General features: G+C 43.8%; 1 protein-coding gene across 2 annotated transcripts in view; it reads right to left on the reverse strand.

The window, feature by feature from the left end:
* The window catches only part of CTTNBP2 (cortactin binding protein 2), a 127,759-nt gene that overhangs the window by 67,937 nt on the left and 41,528 nt on the right, over positions 1–18,294 (reverse strand). For both annotated transcript variants that reach the window (XR_005660399.1, NM_001242735.1), the window contains 1 exon segment: positions 5,707–5,931. Coding sequence is in view for 1 of the 2 variants with exons in the window: in NM_001242735.1 (NP_001229664.1) it covers positions 5,707–5,931 (225 nt within the window). In the remaining variant the exon portion in view is untranslated.

Here is an 18,294-nt window from a genome sequence, read left to right on the forward strand (position 1 = left end):
GCAGCTTTGCCACTCACCGAGCACCACAGATCACGCAGCTCCTGCCATTTGGCAAGCAGGGGACAGTTCTGCTTGGAACCAGGGGCTTTAATTTAACCATCTCTGCTCAGCCCCATCTCCCGAGGTCAACTCCTGTACCCCAGTTTCCTCATCTGCAAAAAAAATGGGGTTCAGTACCAGTTCTTCCTCCTACTTAGACTGTGACTGCCAGGTGGGAGAGGGACTGCGCCCGAACTGATGACCTTGTATCGACCCCAGCGATTAGTATGGCGCTTGGCACATAGTAAATGCTTACCAAATACCACAATAATAATAGTGTTTACCAAATAGCATAATTATTATTTTTATTACATGCTTACTCTCGGTATACCCTAGCCCTTCACTGAAGCAGTTAAATAATAACTGCCTCCACAAAAGGCCTGGTCTCCTAGTAATGTGAAGGGGCACATAACCACTGATGCACTTTGAGTAAATCTCTGGACAGTCATAAGATGGATGACATTTTTATGTGCTCCGTTCAGGCGGATATTAGCTAAACAATTAGGAAGAAACAACCAGACACATATATTGTCATTTGGAAAGAACATCGGTAAGTAATTAAGGAACGCTCTTCGGCCAGTACATTTCTCTTTGGGGAGAACAAAATCTGGTGTCGAGAGCATAAATACATCATGGGGCACATTCCAAGCCATGGTACCATAAGATCTCTCCTCAACACAATGCTATTTAAGAATCCAACCCTTGGTTGTAAGAAACCTGCTGGGAGTGTGAATAAAATAGAAACACAAAAAAACCCTCCATCTTGGGGCCTTTTGATTTCAATCCAACTTATCTATGCAGTGTTTGCTGTGTGCAAAGCACAGCACTAAACACTTGGGAGAGTATAATGTAACAGATTTGGTAGACATGTTACCAGTCCACAAGAAGCTTGCTGTCTAAAGAGAGAGACAGACAGTAAAATAAATTATGGATATGGACATAAGTGCTGTGGGGCTGAGGGTAGAGTGAAAAGATCCAAGTGCATGGGCAATGTAAAAGGGAGTGGGAGTAGGGGATTTTAACCCAAGTGGCCTTCAGGATATTGAAACCGTTTCTGAATCTCAAATAAAATCCATTTTTTGGCATGCCTGATTTATTAAAACATTAACTGAATTTGGTAAAGAAAATAAAATGTTTTCTTCTACTCCTCCTGGCCAAGTTTAGGCAGTCATTCAGGATAACTTAATCCCAGATAGTGAGTTTGAAATGTTAAGGCCATAATTGAAAAGTGCAAAGTCCAAGAAATACAAAAGTGAGTTGCAGTGTCATCAGCTGAAATGTGCTGGATTGAGGCCATGTGGTTTGTGGGGGGTTCCTGAAATCCTCTTGAGACATCTGTGGTTTGCTGAGGAGCTTTGTCGAGGCGTGACAGAGTCCAGGGTAAAAATTTGTATGAATTTACCACGCTTCAAGGGGAGGCACTCTAGTAAGCTCGGCCACAAATTCAGTAGCATCTGACTTGGAAAGAGGAGCTTATCCAAACCCAAATTTCATCTTTATCCAACACACTCACCTCAAGACTCAGATCTATAAGGTAACACTCATCGCTAGAGCAAAGATCTGATGAGGCAAAACCGAGATCCCAAATTTCCCAAACTTTCAAGTCCACCAGTAGCCCAATGTAGCTATTGATCAATGGCATTTATTCAGTGCTTACTGTGTACAAAGGACTGTACTAAGCACTTACGTTAGAGGGAGGGGCCTTCTGGGCAAAGGGCACATTTGGGGAAATATCTATAATTTCACTTGAATAATAGATGAAACCACTTGGTACTCGTTCCATCTCAAAGATGCTATTAGAATGATTGGTGAAACAGCTGCTTCCCAAACTTCTCTACATCCTTCTTCTTAAAAAAAAAAAATAAAAATCAATAAATACACTGGCACTCAGCCGAAGTAGCAGACAACTTTCTGAGCTGTGTGACTCTAGATTCCACTCTGAGGTCGGTAAAATTTTTTCTCATTGAACTATACCTATGGCCCGGGGCCCTGTTCTTTCCCACCATGGACGGGGAGAAGCCCCCTGCCACAGATAAGGGACAAGCACGCTACTGCCCCAGCCTTCCACCATCATACTTGTCATCAACCAATATATCAGTGATATTTATTGAGCACTTGCTGTATGCAGAGCACTGCGTACTAAGCTCTTGGGAGAGTGCAATACATCATAATTGATAGACATGTTCCCTACCCACAAGGAGCTTACAGTCTAGGGGGATATAGGGATAGTTTTGAGTCCACAATCTTGGTGTTATCCTTGATTCATCTCTCTCATTCGACCCACATATTCAATCTATCACTAAATCCTGTTGGTTCTACCTTGACAACATTGCTAAAATCCACCCTTTCCTCTCCATCCAAACTGCTACCATGTTAATCCAAACACTTATCCCATCTTGATTAATGTATCAGTCTCCTTGCTGACCTCCCTGCCTCTTGTCTCTCCCCACTTCACTCCATACTTCACTCCGGTGCCTGGATCCTTTTTCTACAAAACTGTTCAGTCCATATTTCCCCACTCCTCAAGAACCTCCAGTGGTTGCCCGTGCAACTTCACATCAAGCAGAAACTCCTTTCCATTGGCTTTAAAATAACTCAATCACCTTGCCCCCTCCTACCTCACCTCGCTGCTCTCCTACTAGCAGCCAGCCCACACACTTTGCTCCTTCAGTGCCAACCTACTCACTCTTCCTCGATCTCGTCTATCTTGTTGTTGCTGCTGCCCACGTCTTACCTCTGGCTTGGAACACCCTCCCTCTTCATATCCAGACACTCACTTTCCCCAACTTCAAAGCCTTATTGAAGGCACATTTCCTCCAAGAAGTCTTCCCTGACTAGGCCCTCTATCCTCTTCTCCCACTCCTTTCTGCGTCGCTCTGATTGGTTCCCTTTATTCACCCCACACCCTCATCTGTACAGCACTTATGTACAGCATGACTTAGTGGAAAGAGCAAGGGCTTGGGAGTCTGAGCACGTGGGTTCTAATCCCGGCTCCGCCACTTGTCTGCTGTATGACTTTGGGCAAGTCACAACTTCTCTGTGCCTCAGTTACCACATCTGTAAAACGGGGGCTAATAATAATAATAATAATGTTGGTATTTGTTAAGCGCTTACTATGTGCCAAGCACTGTTCTAAGCGCCGGGGGGAGATACAAGGTAATCGGGTTGTCCCACATGAGGCTCACAGTCTTAATCCCCATTTTACAGATGAAGTAACTGAGGCACAGAGAAGTTAAGTGACTTGCCCACAGTCACACAGCTGACAAGTGGCCAAGCTGGAATTCGAACCCATGACCTCTGACTCCAAAGCCCGTGCTCTTTCCACTGAGCCACGCTGGCTAAGACCGTTAGCCTCAGGTGGAACAACCTGATTACCTTGTATCTGCCCCAGGGCACAGAACATGGTTTGGCACATAGTAAGTGCTTAACAAATACCATTGTTATTATTATATCTTTAATTGTTTTATTTATATAAATGTGTCTCCCCCTCTAGACTATAAGCTTGTTGCAGGCAAGGAATGTGTCTCTTTATATTGTTATAGTGTACACTCCCAAACTCTTAGTACAGTGCTCTGCACACAGTAAGTGCTCAATAAGTATGATTGATTGATAAATGATTGACCACCCTAAGTCACAACACAAGCCACTGGTCCTGCTGGGATTAGAATCCAGGTTGCCCCTATTCCCACCTCTATTCTCCTTCTACTAGATTATCCCGTTGCCTCGATATGCTTTGGGAAAGTGGGGGACTGCAGAGAAAGCAGGGTCTTTTGGTAGCCCCTTGGGGTTTGAGAGGAGGGAGGGGTCCCAGGAAGAACAATAGGACCTGGCCCACTGCAGTGGCGACAGAATCTATCCGAGATGTCCCAGAGGAGCCAGAATGTTGTTCTAAATCATTCCACTCCAATTTAATTCCTGTGGAGAGTCCATCATTTCTAAAATAAAAAGGGTACTTGGTGAAATAATCAGAATTCATATGATGAATCCAGGACTCTCCTTCAGCCAATTGTTTTTCTGAAGATATATACTTGGTGCTGTCTTGGTTTCAATTACCTCAGGGAGAAGGGCTAGAAGAGGCAGAATTTGATCTTAATGAAAGGTGCCCAGGAAACCTTAGTGGTCTTGGTAGGGAAGTGAATACCAATTATCCCAGAAAGAAACCTCAAGTGGCTCTGTCCCACTAGGGAGAAAGCTCTTGGTATTTTAGGGCACCAAAGAGAATCAAGCTGCTCTATGAGACAAGAAAGATGGGGATTGGTTATCAGAATCTCTTATAAGAGGGTAAGCACTTTCTGGCCAATCGATATCTGCCCTGCATCTCCCTGCAGGGCTGAGAGAAGAGGGAGAGAGAAAGAGTGAAAGAGATAGACACAATCCAGGAGAACTTTGGGAAGGGGAGTCAGAATGGGTAAAGAAGAGAATGGGCCAGGCGAGGCAGAGTGAGAAAGAAGAGGCTCACAGCTGGGTTGCTCCCTGCAGCTATTAATGATCAAATTTTTCCCCAACATAATCAATCAGTGGTATTTCCTGAGAGTTACCATGTCCAGAGCAATGTTTTAAGCACTTAGGAGAGTATAATATGATAGAATTGTTAGACAAAATCCCTGCCCTCCAAAAGCTGACAATTTACATGGATGGACATTAAAATAAATTACAGAAAGGGGAATTAGTAGAATATAACTACATAAAGTGCTGTGGGTGGGCTGAGTATCAAAGTCTTAAGGGGTACAGACTCAAGTCCATAAGCAATGCAGAGGGAAGAGAGAAAAGGGTGGGGAAAGGAGAGGTTAGTCACCTTCAGGAAGCAGATAACAAGCCACTCTCCCCTTGGAAGAATCTCTCCTTGGGTCTCCGGCCCCCCTACAACCTCCAACAAGTCCTTCATGGTAGAGGATTTCTGGTTACCTCTCCTGCTTGTTATGACTGCTGTCATCCCTAAACTGCAATCCCCACTTCCCTAGCAATCCCATCATTCGGCAAGCCAACTGTTCCCAGTTACTTGATAGGACACTTAGTCTTCATCAGTAAAACACCTGAGTTGTCCTTTCACAAACTCCAATTCAGGATTTGTTTTTCCACCCTGGCATGATTGTGGTTCAGAAATGGGACACTGTGTTAAAGAACAAAACACCTTTAGTATACTCATTCCTTGACTTGTGGATCACTCTGGTGTAATTTCTGAATAAAATATACAAGAACTGTGTAACTAACTCATCTTCCTAACCCAGTGGATGACAGTGGAAACTTCACATACGAATGGGTTTGGGGAAACCACTCCGTCACCAGGAGAGAACTTTGTGTCTGTCCTGACACAAATCCCAAACCAAAATTCTGCTGATCGGAACCAAGGGCTTACTTTCATTTAGTCTCAGAAGGCCAATTACGCCAGAGGAGAATTACCCACATGTAAGAAGCCACCACCACAAACAACTCTCAGCAATCATCTCTGTGCCAGACTCTGGAAGGTTCAGTATGCCCAGCACTTAGTACAGTGCCTGGCACATAGTAAGCGCTTCACAAATATCATGATTATTATTAACAGCAGGTCTGCTCCAAATGACCAGATCACAGCCTTGTTCTCTAAGCCCGGACGTGTCATATAGGTTGGGGAAGAGAAAGGACCAAAAGTGGAAGAGACAAGGGTGGAACAAGGAATGGCTGCTGTACCTTCTTCTGCCTGCTCTCTGCGGCGGCCAGCTGGGCGGACATCCTCTCTTGCATTTTCCGGCAGTGAGCCATGACGGCCTCCAAAATGGAGAGGGGGTTGGTACAGACGGGCTTCTTCTCTGCTTCACCAGCACCTGCTTCGTAGTCTCTCTGCAGAGCCAGGAATGGGTCATTGAGGTTAAACCTTCCATATCGTTCCTGGATAAACACCTCTTTTCTGCGAGCCTAGGGAGAAAGGAAATGAGACACTTAGCAAGGGAAGACAGCCATTGGCCAAAGTGCCACGATTGACCTTGTCTTCTTTCTAAACACGTTTCAAACATCTGCTGTAGCCTGGGCCGTGTTCTTGCCCAGGGACCACTGGAATTTTCCTGGGTCTGCTCAGATCAGGCATCTCTTCCTTTCCAGGTGGTCTCTCGCTTTTTACCTCGGAAAATCTGTACCATGGCCTGGTGGAAAGAGCCCAGGTATGAAATCAATCAATGAATGGTATTTATTATTTACTGTGTACAGAACGCTGTCCTGAGCACTTGGGAGAGTACAATATAACTACTGCCATATCTGCCACTCTGTATGACTCCTGGTAAATAACTTAACCTCTTTGTGCCTCAGTTTCCTCATCTATAAAATGGTAATAAAATACCGGTTCACCCTCCTTCTTAGACCATGTGCCTTGTGAGGGTCAGGGCCTAGGTTCAATCCAATTTTCTTGTACCTACCATAGCACTTAGCACAATCTATGTGCTAATTACATATCTATAATTTATTATATCTGAAATTTAGTTCTTATATCCATATTTTATTTACTTACTTCTTTATTCATTTATATTAATGTCTTTCTCCCCCTCTAGACTGTGAGCTTGTTGTGGGCAGGAATGTGTCGATTGGTTGTTATATTGTACTCTCTGAGCTCTTAGTACAGTGCTTTGCACACTCTAAGCTCTCAATAAATACAATTGAATGAATGTTTGGGCCCCTGGCACTTTATAAACATTATTAGCATTATTACTACTATAATTATCTTCATCGTTATCAACAACGTCTTAATCCTTCATGGCTTTGATCAAGAATGAAACACTCTCAAAACCCAAGGCATGAATAAAGAAGTATGAAGAACACTAAAAGATTTGTATCTGAAAATCTTTCCAGCAACTGGGAGTAAAAACAGAACTGGGCTCATGTGGGTTTCACGCAATCAATCAATCAATCATATTTATTGGGCACTTACTGTATGCAGAACACTCTACTGCGTGCTTGGGAGCTTCAAAAAAGGTGTTTGGAGGAAACCAGTCCTTTTGCAGACAAAGAAAGTTTAATTTATGAAAGCTATCTTAAGCAAAACTGAATAAAAATTTAAAAAAATTTCACCAGGTAAGGAAATTCCACAGCTTTACAGCCAATGTATCTGAAATTTATTGTAGCTCATCCAGAAATGTCTTACATATTTAAAAGTGGAGTTGCTGACAGTGTGATCTAATCCTTGGTGAAAAGATCAATGTGAATTAAGACATCACATTCATATTGCATATAATTTAATCAACTAAGGAAATGGACATAAAGGCTTCAGTGAAATTCAGTGAATTTGAAAAAGCAATCTTTTCTTTCTTTTCAAATTACATTAGGTATCTAGTCAGCTCCATTTGGTGAAAAACATATCAAGGAAGGTGTCTAACCAATTTCTAGACTCTGACAGGAGAGCATCATATTGCAAAAATGTCACTCATTTATTTTACCACCAGCTGATACTGCTGCCTGTGGCGGTGGTGAAAAAGAAATACAGAACACTGCATCAAGGTTGTACACCCAAGGCTCACTGTAAAAATAATGGCCCCTAGGGTCAAAGTTTCAGGTTCATTTCATGCCTCTTTAATTACAAAATGCAATCCCCTAGAATCATCCCTGAACATTTAATGCATTAAATGGAAATTAGCAATATGGGCTGCTGGTAGTAGAAATATATTGAAGCAGTTATAAATGATTCAAGAATGTTAAAAACACACAATTTCTTCCTAGCATTTCAAGTATCCTGGAGCAACCAGATAGAGGAAAATCCTTGTCCCTTCCTGTGGGAAAATTAAACAGCACTTCCAACAAATTCATTGAGCACAATGCCTGAAACTGCATGTTCTGAGGATAGATTCTCATTTTACAGAGGAGGGTATGGGATAGGCTGAGTTTTTCAATTTGGAATCTGTGTCAGAAAGCCTATGATTAGTAAACAATGGCAGGATGGGAAAATCAAAGGAGGTTCCTGATTTTTGTTGTTGTTAATTTAGCAATTCAATTCCACACTTAGGTGTTGGCTTTCTTCTGAGGGGAAATCAGTCAATTAATCAATATTTGTTGAGCACTTACTGGGTACAGAGTCCTAAATTAAGCACTTGGGAAAGTACAATACAATAGAGTTGGTAGATACAATCCATGCCCTAAAAGCCCAATGTTCAAGCTTCAGCAATCCAGGAGATTAAAAATCCTTCAATCTTAATCACTTCCAGCAGGACAGCTTTATCTTCCAAATAGTTGATGATGAACAGTAAATCACCAATTCGGCTGGTCTTGCTTCCCTATTCACTTCTTTATTTTTAATGCTGTATGGTCAATTCTGAAAAGATGACTATATAATAGTTGTTGGACCTAAAATACCATTTTCTGGGAATTATACCATATGTGCTTAATCGGCCTTACAGTGGATTTTCACTATGGGCTTGGGCTGGAGCACTGTTAGGGAATTGAGGAACATTTTTTCCAACAGTGGGGATGATTGGAAGAAATGACTTGTGCTCATGAGCATATGTCTACCAACTGTTATTTCATACTCTCCCAAGTGCTAAGTACAGTGCTCTGCACAAAGTAAGCACTTTACAGATTCAATTGATTTTTTAAGATAATAATAATAATGATGGCATTTTTAAGCGCTTTCTATATGGAAAGCACTGTTCTAAGTGCTGGGGGGATACAAGGTGATCAGGTTGTCCCATGTGGGGCTCAAAGTCTTCATTCCCATTTTACAGATGAGGTAACTGAGGCTCAGAGAAGTTAAGTGACTTGCCCAAAGTCACACAGCTGACAAGTGGTGGAGCCATGATTAGAACCCATGACCTCTGACTCCCAAGCCCGGACTCTTTCCACTGAGCCACGCTGCTTGTTAAGTATTTACTACGTTATTGTTACGTTATACTCTCCCAAGCACTTGATAAGTGCTCTGCACATAGTAAGTGTTTAATAAATATAATTGATTGATTGACTGATTGGTAGGAAGCTTACATTTCCCCTTACATTTCAACTATGCACTTGGCTGTGTAACCTTTAAGCAACCTGAAAGTCACCCCAGCCCCATAGCACTTATGTACGTATTCTTAGGTAACAAACACCATCATTATTATTATTCAATTATTACTCAATTATTTCCCCTCTCTGTAATTTATTTTAGTATCTGACTTCCCCTGTAGACTGTTAGCTCCTTGTGGTGATGATGATGACGGTATTTGTTAAGCGCTTACTATGTGCCAAGCACTGTTCTAAGTGCTGGGATAGATACAAGGTAATCAGGTTGTCCCCCATGGGGCTCACAGTCTTAGTCCCCATTTTACAGATGAGGTAACTGAGGCACAGAGAAGTTTAGCGACTTGCCCGAAGTCACACAGCTGACACGTGGCGGAGCGGGATTAGAACCCATGACCTCTGACTCCCAAACCGGGGCTGTTTCCATAAGCCATGCTACTTCTTCTTGTGGGCAGGGATTTTTTTTTTTTCATGGTTTTGGTAAGTGCTTGCTACGTGTCAGGCACTGTACTGAGGCATGCCCACACTGTACTGTACTAAGCTCTGGGGTACACACAAGCTGGTCAGGTTGGACACAGTCGAGGTCCCACATGAGCTCACAGTCATAATTCCCATTTTACAGATGATGCAACTGAGGCACAGAGAAGTTAAGTGACTTACTTGCCCAAGGTGATACAGCAGGCACATGGTGGGGCTGGAATTAGAACTCAGGTCCTCTGACTCCTAGATCCACTTTGCGCTAAGGCATGCCTGCCACTTGTTTGCTGAGTGACCTTGGGCAAGTCACCTCACTTCTCTGGTGCTTCAATTCCCTCCTCTGCACAACGGGGATTAACACTGTGAGCCCATGGGGGATACTCTATCTATGTACCGTATTTTATTGTTCTCTTTCACTGAGAGTCCCATGAGGGACAAGGACCTGTCTAATTGGCACCAGTGTAATCTCATCCAGTGCTTAGAACAGTGCTCTGCACACAGTAACCACTTAAATACTATTACTATCACATTCCCAATCTCTTAGTTAAGTGCTCTGCACATAGTAAGCATTCAATAAATACCACTGATTGATTTATTCGTTAATTGAATGTCTAGTTTCGTCAGATCTCTACCTGTCTGAGATTTTTTTCCCCGGAACAGTTGACCCTAAAAGCCCTATAAGTTTCATTTAAAAAACATCAACTATAAATTATATTAACCATCCAACTTTGCCAAATATGGGCAAGTTTAACTGGACCAAAACTGTTTATATAACGCTGCTAGAGCAAGATTATAATCATCCCAATAACACTGTCAACCCCGACTCGCTCTGGAACGAAGACAAACCGTCTAACGGAGAAACGGCTATTAGCTTCCCAATGACATGGACGATTTGAACAGACCGATTTCCTAACCACGGAGAACATCGTCACTCTTGGGGTCACTGTTTGAATCTTTTTAACGTCTGTAAAGCCTGAAAGCCCGAGGATGTCATGGACTGCTCTGAAGGTTAAAGTAAAATATGCATTGGCTAAGATCACTGCTGGGAAAAGAGCCAAGACTTTGCTGACTCTGTTCAGGGGGGGTCCCTTAAATCAGGTGTTTCAAACTCTTCCCACGCGAGAAAGTAACAGCAGAGACAGGGAAAGCCAGATGAAGTGGAGGGTACTGTTCCCTGGCCTCTTTCAGCTGCCTGGCTCCTTGGTCCAATTTCTGGATGAAGGGGCTCCGCTGCCCAGTCCATCTCTAAGGGTTCTTGACGGGGCCAGAGTGTTGCAGCTGGGCATGTTTCTCTGTTGGCATGAAATCCCAGAGAACAGTTCCACCCCTGAGCGGGAGCCAGTGTGCCAGCAGCAGCAGAAGACAGACACATGATGTTCTCTCTTTCTCCTTTCTTTCTCCCCCATTTCTCTCCCCTCTTTCTCCCTCCCCACTCCCCTCACTCTCCTCCATCCCCACCCCTTCTCTCTTTCTCTCCCACTCTCTCTTCCATCTTTCTCCCAGCTCTTTCCCTCCAACCCTCTCAATCTCCTCCTTCACCATCCCCCTTCTCTCTCCTCTTCACTCTGTCCTCTTTACTCCCCCATCTCTCTCCCCTCTTTCTCTCTCCTCACTCTCCTCACTCTCCTTCATCCCCACCCCCTTCTATCTCTCTCTCTCTCCCACTCCCTCTGTCCCGCTCTTTCTCCCCACCCTCCCTCCTCTACCCCTCCCATCCTCCTCTACCCCCACCCCCTTCTCTCTCTCTCCTCCTCTCATCTCTCCCTCTTCTCCTTCCCTACACCTTTTACTCTCCCTCTTCCCCAACCCTTCTCTCTCTCTCTCTTTCTCTCTCTCCTGCAGCTACCGCAGAGTATGAAGGGAAGAGTAACAGGGTGAGTGAACATAATCATATTCTGATTTTATTAAATTCCAAGCTCCACGAGTGCAGTGACTATGTGTCTTCTATTTTCGTCATATACTCTTGTATGCAGCAGACACCGAGTCCAAAGTTCTGCACACTTTAGATGCTCATTTCAGTATACAACATAGTTTTCTAGTACAAAACTCTGCACAGATCGAGAGCTCAGTATTATCCTTCAGACACAGTAGGAGTCTAGTACAGTGTTCTGCAAACAGTACAGGCCTAGAGCAGTGCCTTGCACACAACAGACCCTCGAACAATGAAAAGGAAAAAGTCTGAAAAAGTTTCAGTCTAGTGGAATATGCTATATTAAAAAGTAACTTCAAAATCTCCAGGTGCCTGACTCATATTTAAAGTTAAATGAGATTTTGATTTTACATGACAGAATAAAATTGGACTATTGACATATTACCTCAGATAATGACTCCAAATTCTAAAGCCCACCAAAATGTTTTTATCATTGGGAATAAAATACAATAAATGAAAAGACTTCATTCCTCATCTGGGATCAGTCACTGTTCATTTTTTCCCCAATCATAACCATTTAAGCAAGTAAATTTTGCCTTCCCTATCAAGTGTTTGCATCTCATAGAAGGGTATTCTCTATCCAAGGGCAAGTCCTTTTGTAACTTAAAGTTATTTGTCGATTGATACTCATCCCAGAAGGCTCACTGTTGAGTGTTAGACTCAGGGAGAGTATTAAAATCACTTAACTGCCCCAGTTTTCCAGGTGCCATGAATTAAGGTCTGAGGTCTCAAGAGAAGCAGGATGACCTAGTAGATAGAACACATGACTGAGAGTCAGGAGACCTGGATTCTAACCCCAGCTTTGCTACTTGCCTACTATGTGACCTTGGACAAGTCAATTCAAGTCTTTTCGCTTTACTTTCATTGTCTGTAACAGCAGGAAAAAGGTACCTATTCTTCTTCTCCCTCTCCTCCCCTTCCCTCACAATCCTTTGTGGGTCAAGGACTGCCTGATTTGTTTATATTGTATTTACCCCGAACTTAGTTCAGAGCTTAGCACATAGGAAGCATTTAATAATACCACACTTATCACTGGGAGTTAGAAGACCTGGGTTCTAATGTGAGGTCTGTCACTTGTTTGCAGTGTGTGACCTTAGGCAAGTCACTTAACTTTTCTGTACCTAAATTTCCTCATCTGTAAAATGGGGATTAAAGCCTACTCCCTCTGTGAGCTCCATGTGGGACATGAACTGTGTCCAACCCGAATATCTCGAATCTACCCCAGTACTCAGTACAGTGCTTTGAACATAATAATTGCTTAATGAATATGATTATTATCAATAATAGTTATAATCATAATAATAATGATAATGATATGATTCAACCCTGTTTCATAAACTGTTTTGAGGCCAGTGGGCAAATGAGGTCATGGATAATCAAACAACCTATGGTATTTATTTAGTGCCAACTGTGGGAGAAGCAGTCCACTAAGTGCTTGGGAGAGCACAATAGGGGTAAAAGGCAGTTTCCAATATCCTAGTTCACCCTAGTTTGGAGAGATCATGTCAGAAAAACCACATGCTCTTAATGCTTTTAGGAAAACCAGTGAAACATAATCCTTAATTGTGACTGGCAAACAGTAGGGCACTAAAGGTAATGTGTCTTACAAGGGATGGTCTCTAACATGGACCCTGACTATGAAAATGGGGTCCAATCATAATCAAGAATTTCCAGACAGTGGATTTTAGGGAAGAAGGGATTAGGATCTTGGAAAATGTGAGGTCCTTGAGGGACAGGAACTATAACCAACCTAATTATCTTGTATCTACCCCAGCACTTAGAAGAGAGTAAGTCCCATTATTATTATTATTCTGTCTAGAGAGGGTCTGGCATGGTATTCTGATTTCAGTTAATTCCTTAAAAACGGTTTTCAAACTGACATTTTGCAGATACAGTTTGTACCTCAAATTGTCCCTGCCTGCAACACCAACCGAATTGGTACTAATGAGTCAGAGAAATTGTCCATGCCCAGTGGCTCTAATTCAGCAAAGCCTCTCTATCCATTTTTGTCCGGGGGGGGGGGGGGGGGGGGGGGGGGGGGGGGGAGAAAACCTCTTAAGAGTCAATTCTAACCATCTGAAAAGCATCTTGCTGGTCTACCAACCATCAGAATTTACTTTTAAGGAAAGTGTGGCTCTTGGGAGTTAGAATGATGGTGAGAGACCGTGAAATCTTTATGGCATTCTTAATTGGAAATAGTTCCTCCACTATTTACATAGAACCAAAAGAATAACTTTGCACAATGTGGAAATAAAATGCTAAAAGGATAGGAAGTCTTCAGAGCCTCAGTTCATTTCAGAACGCATAGATAACAAAGCAGTGGGAAGATTTCCACATTTTATTTCTATCTGTTCAGGCACATCTAATTCTTTTATACAAGTTTTTTATAAATCCTTTGCTCTTGGAAGTTCATTACAAGAGTCCGTGTCCATAATAATAGTGATTCCTTCACTCATAATTATTTCAACTGATCTAACATACTTATGGCGAGACTATTTTTCCTGCAGATTTCTGTGAGGATGTTCAGCTCAAAGTTGGCTTTGTGAGGAAGAAACCCTTTCAGATTGGACCTTCCTCCAAACCTATCCTGAACTTTCAGGGGTAAAAAGTACCATTTGCCTTTTGCGACTATCAGCCACTGATATGCAGCAATCCGCATCAGAGGAGCAAATTTTGTTCTGCTAAGACCTTCAAGGTATGTAAAACTAGCCCCGCACCAACAGTCTGTAACATCAGCTCCGCTCTCTCCGCACTGTCCTTAGGACGCCATAGAGTTCAGGGTTTCCTGGATCTTCTTGCCTGGCACCCCAAATTCACCCCATTCTCTCTCTTGTCCCCCAAACCTCCTTCTATTCATGATCTATTTTTTCATTTTCATTTCCTACAGCTCCAGTGGGACAGACCTCACTGCTGTCTCCACAGCCACCCCTTGGCCACACCTATCAGTCTGCCCATCCAGGGCTACAAAGGTGGGGAGGGATGTGTGTGCTCAAATTGGGGAAAGGAGAGGGGAAACAGGTGGGAGGGAGGAGGAGGACAGTAGTCTAGTTGATAAAGCACAGGCCTTGGAGTCAGAAGGATCTAGGTTCTAGTCGCCGCTCTGCCACTTGACTGCTGTGTGACCCTGGGCAAGTCACTTCACTGGGCCTCAGTTATCTCATGTATAAAAGGGGGATTAAGGCTGTGAGCCTCATGTGGGACAGGGACTGTGTCTAACCTGATTAGCCTGTATCTATCCCTGTGCTTAGAACAGTGCCTGGCTCAAAGTAAGTGCTTAACAAATACCATTCAAAAAAAAGGAGGAGGATGAGGAGGAGGAGAGGGATTTGGAGGATGAGGCGGGCTTTGATGAGAAGAGAGAGCTCGGGGGAAAAGGTCCAGTCTCTCCCCCATCCCGTCTTCCTCTTCTACTTCCAGTTCCACCTACTGTTTCCCACCTTGCCCTGTTCCGATCCAAGCTTGACCTCGGCCTTTGCAGCCCCAAAGGGCAAGGATCACCGGGGTGGCAAGGCTGAGGTGGTGGCAGCAGTAGTAATAGCAGCAAGGAGGTCTATGGTGCTCGAGATGAAGACAAAAAGCCTTAAAAATATGTATAGGCTAGGGGTTGGACTTGGGAACCAGTGATACTGGGGAACTGGGGTAGATACAAGATAACCAGGTTGGACAGAGTCCCTGTTCCACATAGAGTTCACAGTCCTAATCCCCATTTTACAGATGAGGGAACTGAGGCACAGAGAAGTTAAGTGAGTTGCCCAAGGTCACACAGCAGACGAGTGACGGAGCTGTGATTAGAACCCAGGTCCGCGGACTCCCAAGCCTCTTTCCACTAGGCCATGCTGCCTCTCTCATTCAGAATGGTCCCTGTTCTTGAGGAGCTTACGCTCTAAATGGAGTCATTTACGGTCTAGTACTCAATCCTATTTGACCTGGGTAGCTAAAATGAACGATGAATCACTGCCCACGTTTTGTCACCATGACACTTACTATTACGGGCTCTCGTTATATCCCGGCTAGACTACTGTGTCAGCCTTCTCTCTGACCTCCCTTCCTCCTCTCTCGCCCCGCTCCGGTCTATTCTTCACTCCGCTGCCCGGCTCATCTTCCTGCAGAAACGATCTGGGCATGTCACTCCCCTTCTTAAACAACTCCAGTGGTTGCCTATCGACCTCCGCTCCAAACAAAAACTCCTCACTCTAGGCTTCAAGGCTCTCCATCACCTTGCCCCTTCCTACCTCTCCTCCCTTCTCTCTTTCTACCGCCCACCCCGCACGCTCCGCTCCTCTGCCGCCCACCTCCTCGCCGTCCCTCGGTCTCGCCTATCCCGCCGTCGACCCCTGGGTCACGTCCTCCCGCGGTCCTGGAACGCCCTCCCTCCTCACCTCCGCCAAACTGATTCTCTTTCCCTCTTCAAAACCTTACTTAAAAATCACCTCCTCCAAGAGGCCTTCCCAGACTGAGCTCCTCTTCCCCCTCTACTCCCTCTGCCATCCCCCCTTTACCTCTCCGCAGCTAAAGCCTCATTTTCCCCTTTTCCCTCTGCTCCTCCACCTCTCCCTTCCCATCCCCACAGCACTGTACCCGTCCGCTCAACTATATATATTTTCGTTACCCTATTTATTTTGTTAATGAATTGTACATCGCCTTGATTCTATTTATTTGCCATTGTTTTTACGAGATGTTCTTCCCCTTGACGCTGTTTAGTGCCATTGTTCTTGTCTGTCCGTCTCCCCCGATTAGACTGTAAGCCCGTCAAACGGCAGGGACTGTCTCTATCTGTTGCCGACTTGTTCATCCCAAGCGCTTAGTACAGTGCTCTGCACATAGTAAGCGCTCAATAAATACTATTGAATATTACCACCCCTATACAAAACACACTTGACTTATCTTTGACCTACTGCATTTTCTCTTCTCTCTAACACTGAGTACCAGCTACGAAAAATGACTGCATACCCAGGAGCTTTGAGAGCTTGGCGTTTGTGCGGATCATCCTTCTGAGATTAATTTTTCTGCATAACAAACTCATTATTATTTTTTCTGCTGTTGTTTGTAATGTCAAATGAATCCGCTGCCCCCGACAGAGCTGGAATTATTAAAATACTGCCGAGGAGATTGTGGTGCTTTAATAATTCCTTATTCCTACAGTGTGAAAGAAGACCGTTCCCCCTTTACCATTGGAATTTAAGTTTTATTGAATTAATTACACATCCTTCCCATGAGCAAAATAATGAATGTCCACAAGATCAAAGTTATGATTATGATTTTTTTTTATCACACCATCCATAGTGCCGTACTGTCTGGAGTAGATGTTACTGAATTAAGATGAATAGACAGCTCTTGCAAATAATGAAGTTTAAATGCCCTGAATGAACAGTTTGAAAATCTTCTAGGAAAATAAATATGCATGCTTCTGGAATTGGGGGTGTTTCAATCAATAGATCATTGGTATTTAATGAGAGTTTATTATGTGCAGAACACTGTACCAAGCACTTGGGAGAGTTCAGTACAACAGAGGTGGTTAGCACATTCCCCGCCCACAAGAAGTTTACAATCTAGAGAGGAGCTTTCAGTCTAGTGTGAACATTTATGTAAATATTTGTGTGTGGGTGTGTATGTTTATGGGCACCCCTTAAATGGACTTGTGATCCTTTCCTAATCATGGGCAGTGAGTGCTTCTGCCCAGGAGATGAGCCTGTTGACACCTTCTTTGATCATGGACTCTGTATGCTCTCCCACAGGTCTGCTGTGTAACCCTGGGCAAGTCACTTCAATTCTTTGTCCCTCAGTTCCCTCATCTGCAAAATGAGGATTCAATATCTGTTCTACCTCCTACTTAGACTACTAACCCCAAGAGGGACCTGATTATCTTGTATCTACCCAGCGCTTAATACAGTGCTTGGCACATAGTAAGCGCTTAAAAAATACCACGGTTATTATTACAAGGGGCTGCCTCGGTTCACATGACCAATTTAGAAGAGGGAAAGGGTTCAGATGATTTCTGATTATTTCATGGAGGCTGGAAATGGATAAGAGAACAAATCTGAGAATAAACCAAAATGGATCCTAGGGAGCGTATGGTTCCCCACAGCCAAGACAGGGAGGGAGAAAGAAATCGTTCTCCCCACCTCCCTCCCACGTTCTCCATTCCAACTGAGAAGCAGCATGACCTTGTGGCAACAGCACGGGCCTGGGAGTCAGAAGGACCTGGGTTCTAATCCAGGCTCTGTCAGTGGTTTGCTGTGTGACCTTGGGCAAGTTATTTCACTCCTCTGTGCTTCAGTTGCCTCATCTGCAAAATGGGGGATTAAGACTGAGCCCCATGCAGGACAGAGACTTTGTCCAACCAGATGAACTTGTATCTATCCCCATGTTTAATAATAATAATAATGATTTTGGTATTTGTTAAGTGCTTTACTATGTGCTATATAAACTGTTCTAAGTGCTGGGGTAAATACAGGTTAATCAGATTGTCCCACGTGGGGCTTACAGTCTCAAACCTCATTTTACAGATCAGGAAACTGATGCCCACAGAAGTTAAGTGACTTGCCCAAGGTCAAACAACAGACAAGTGGCAGATCTGGGATTAGAACCCACGACCTCTGACTCCCAATCCCGGGCTCTTGTCACTAGGCCATACTGCTCCATGCCGTACTGTTTAGTACAGTCCCTGGCACATAGTAAGTACTTAACAAATACCATAAAACAAACAAATTGACAGCCTCTAGGGACACTGCAAATACATCTCCTGTACAAGCTTCTGGGGCATAATGGGCACTGATCTAAGTGGCTGAGAAATGGCATAGTTAGCTAAAACCCCTGCCAAATTAGACAAGAAACCCTGGGTTCTAAACCCAGAGGTGCTTATGACAGTGGCAGCAATTGATTGGTGATATGCTTTGAGT

Source organism: Ornithorhynchus anatinus, chromosome 10 (genome assembly GCF_004115215.2).
Source record: "Ornithorhynchus anatinus isolate Pmale09 chromosome 10, mOrnAna1.pri.v4, whole genome shotgun sequence".
NCBI classification, from domain to species: Eukaryota; Metazoa; Chordata; class Mammalia; order Monotremata; family Ornithorhynchidae; genus Ornithorhynchus; species Ornithorhynchus anatinus.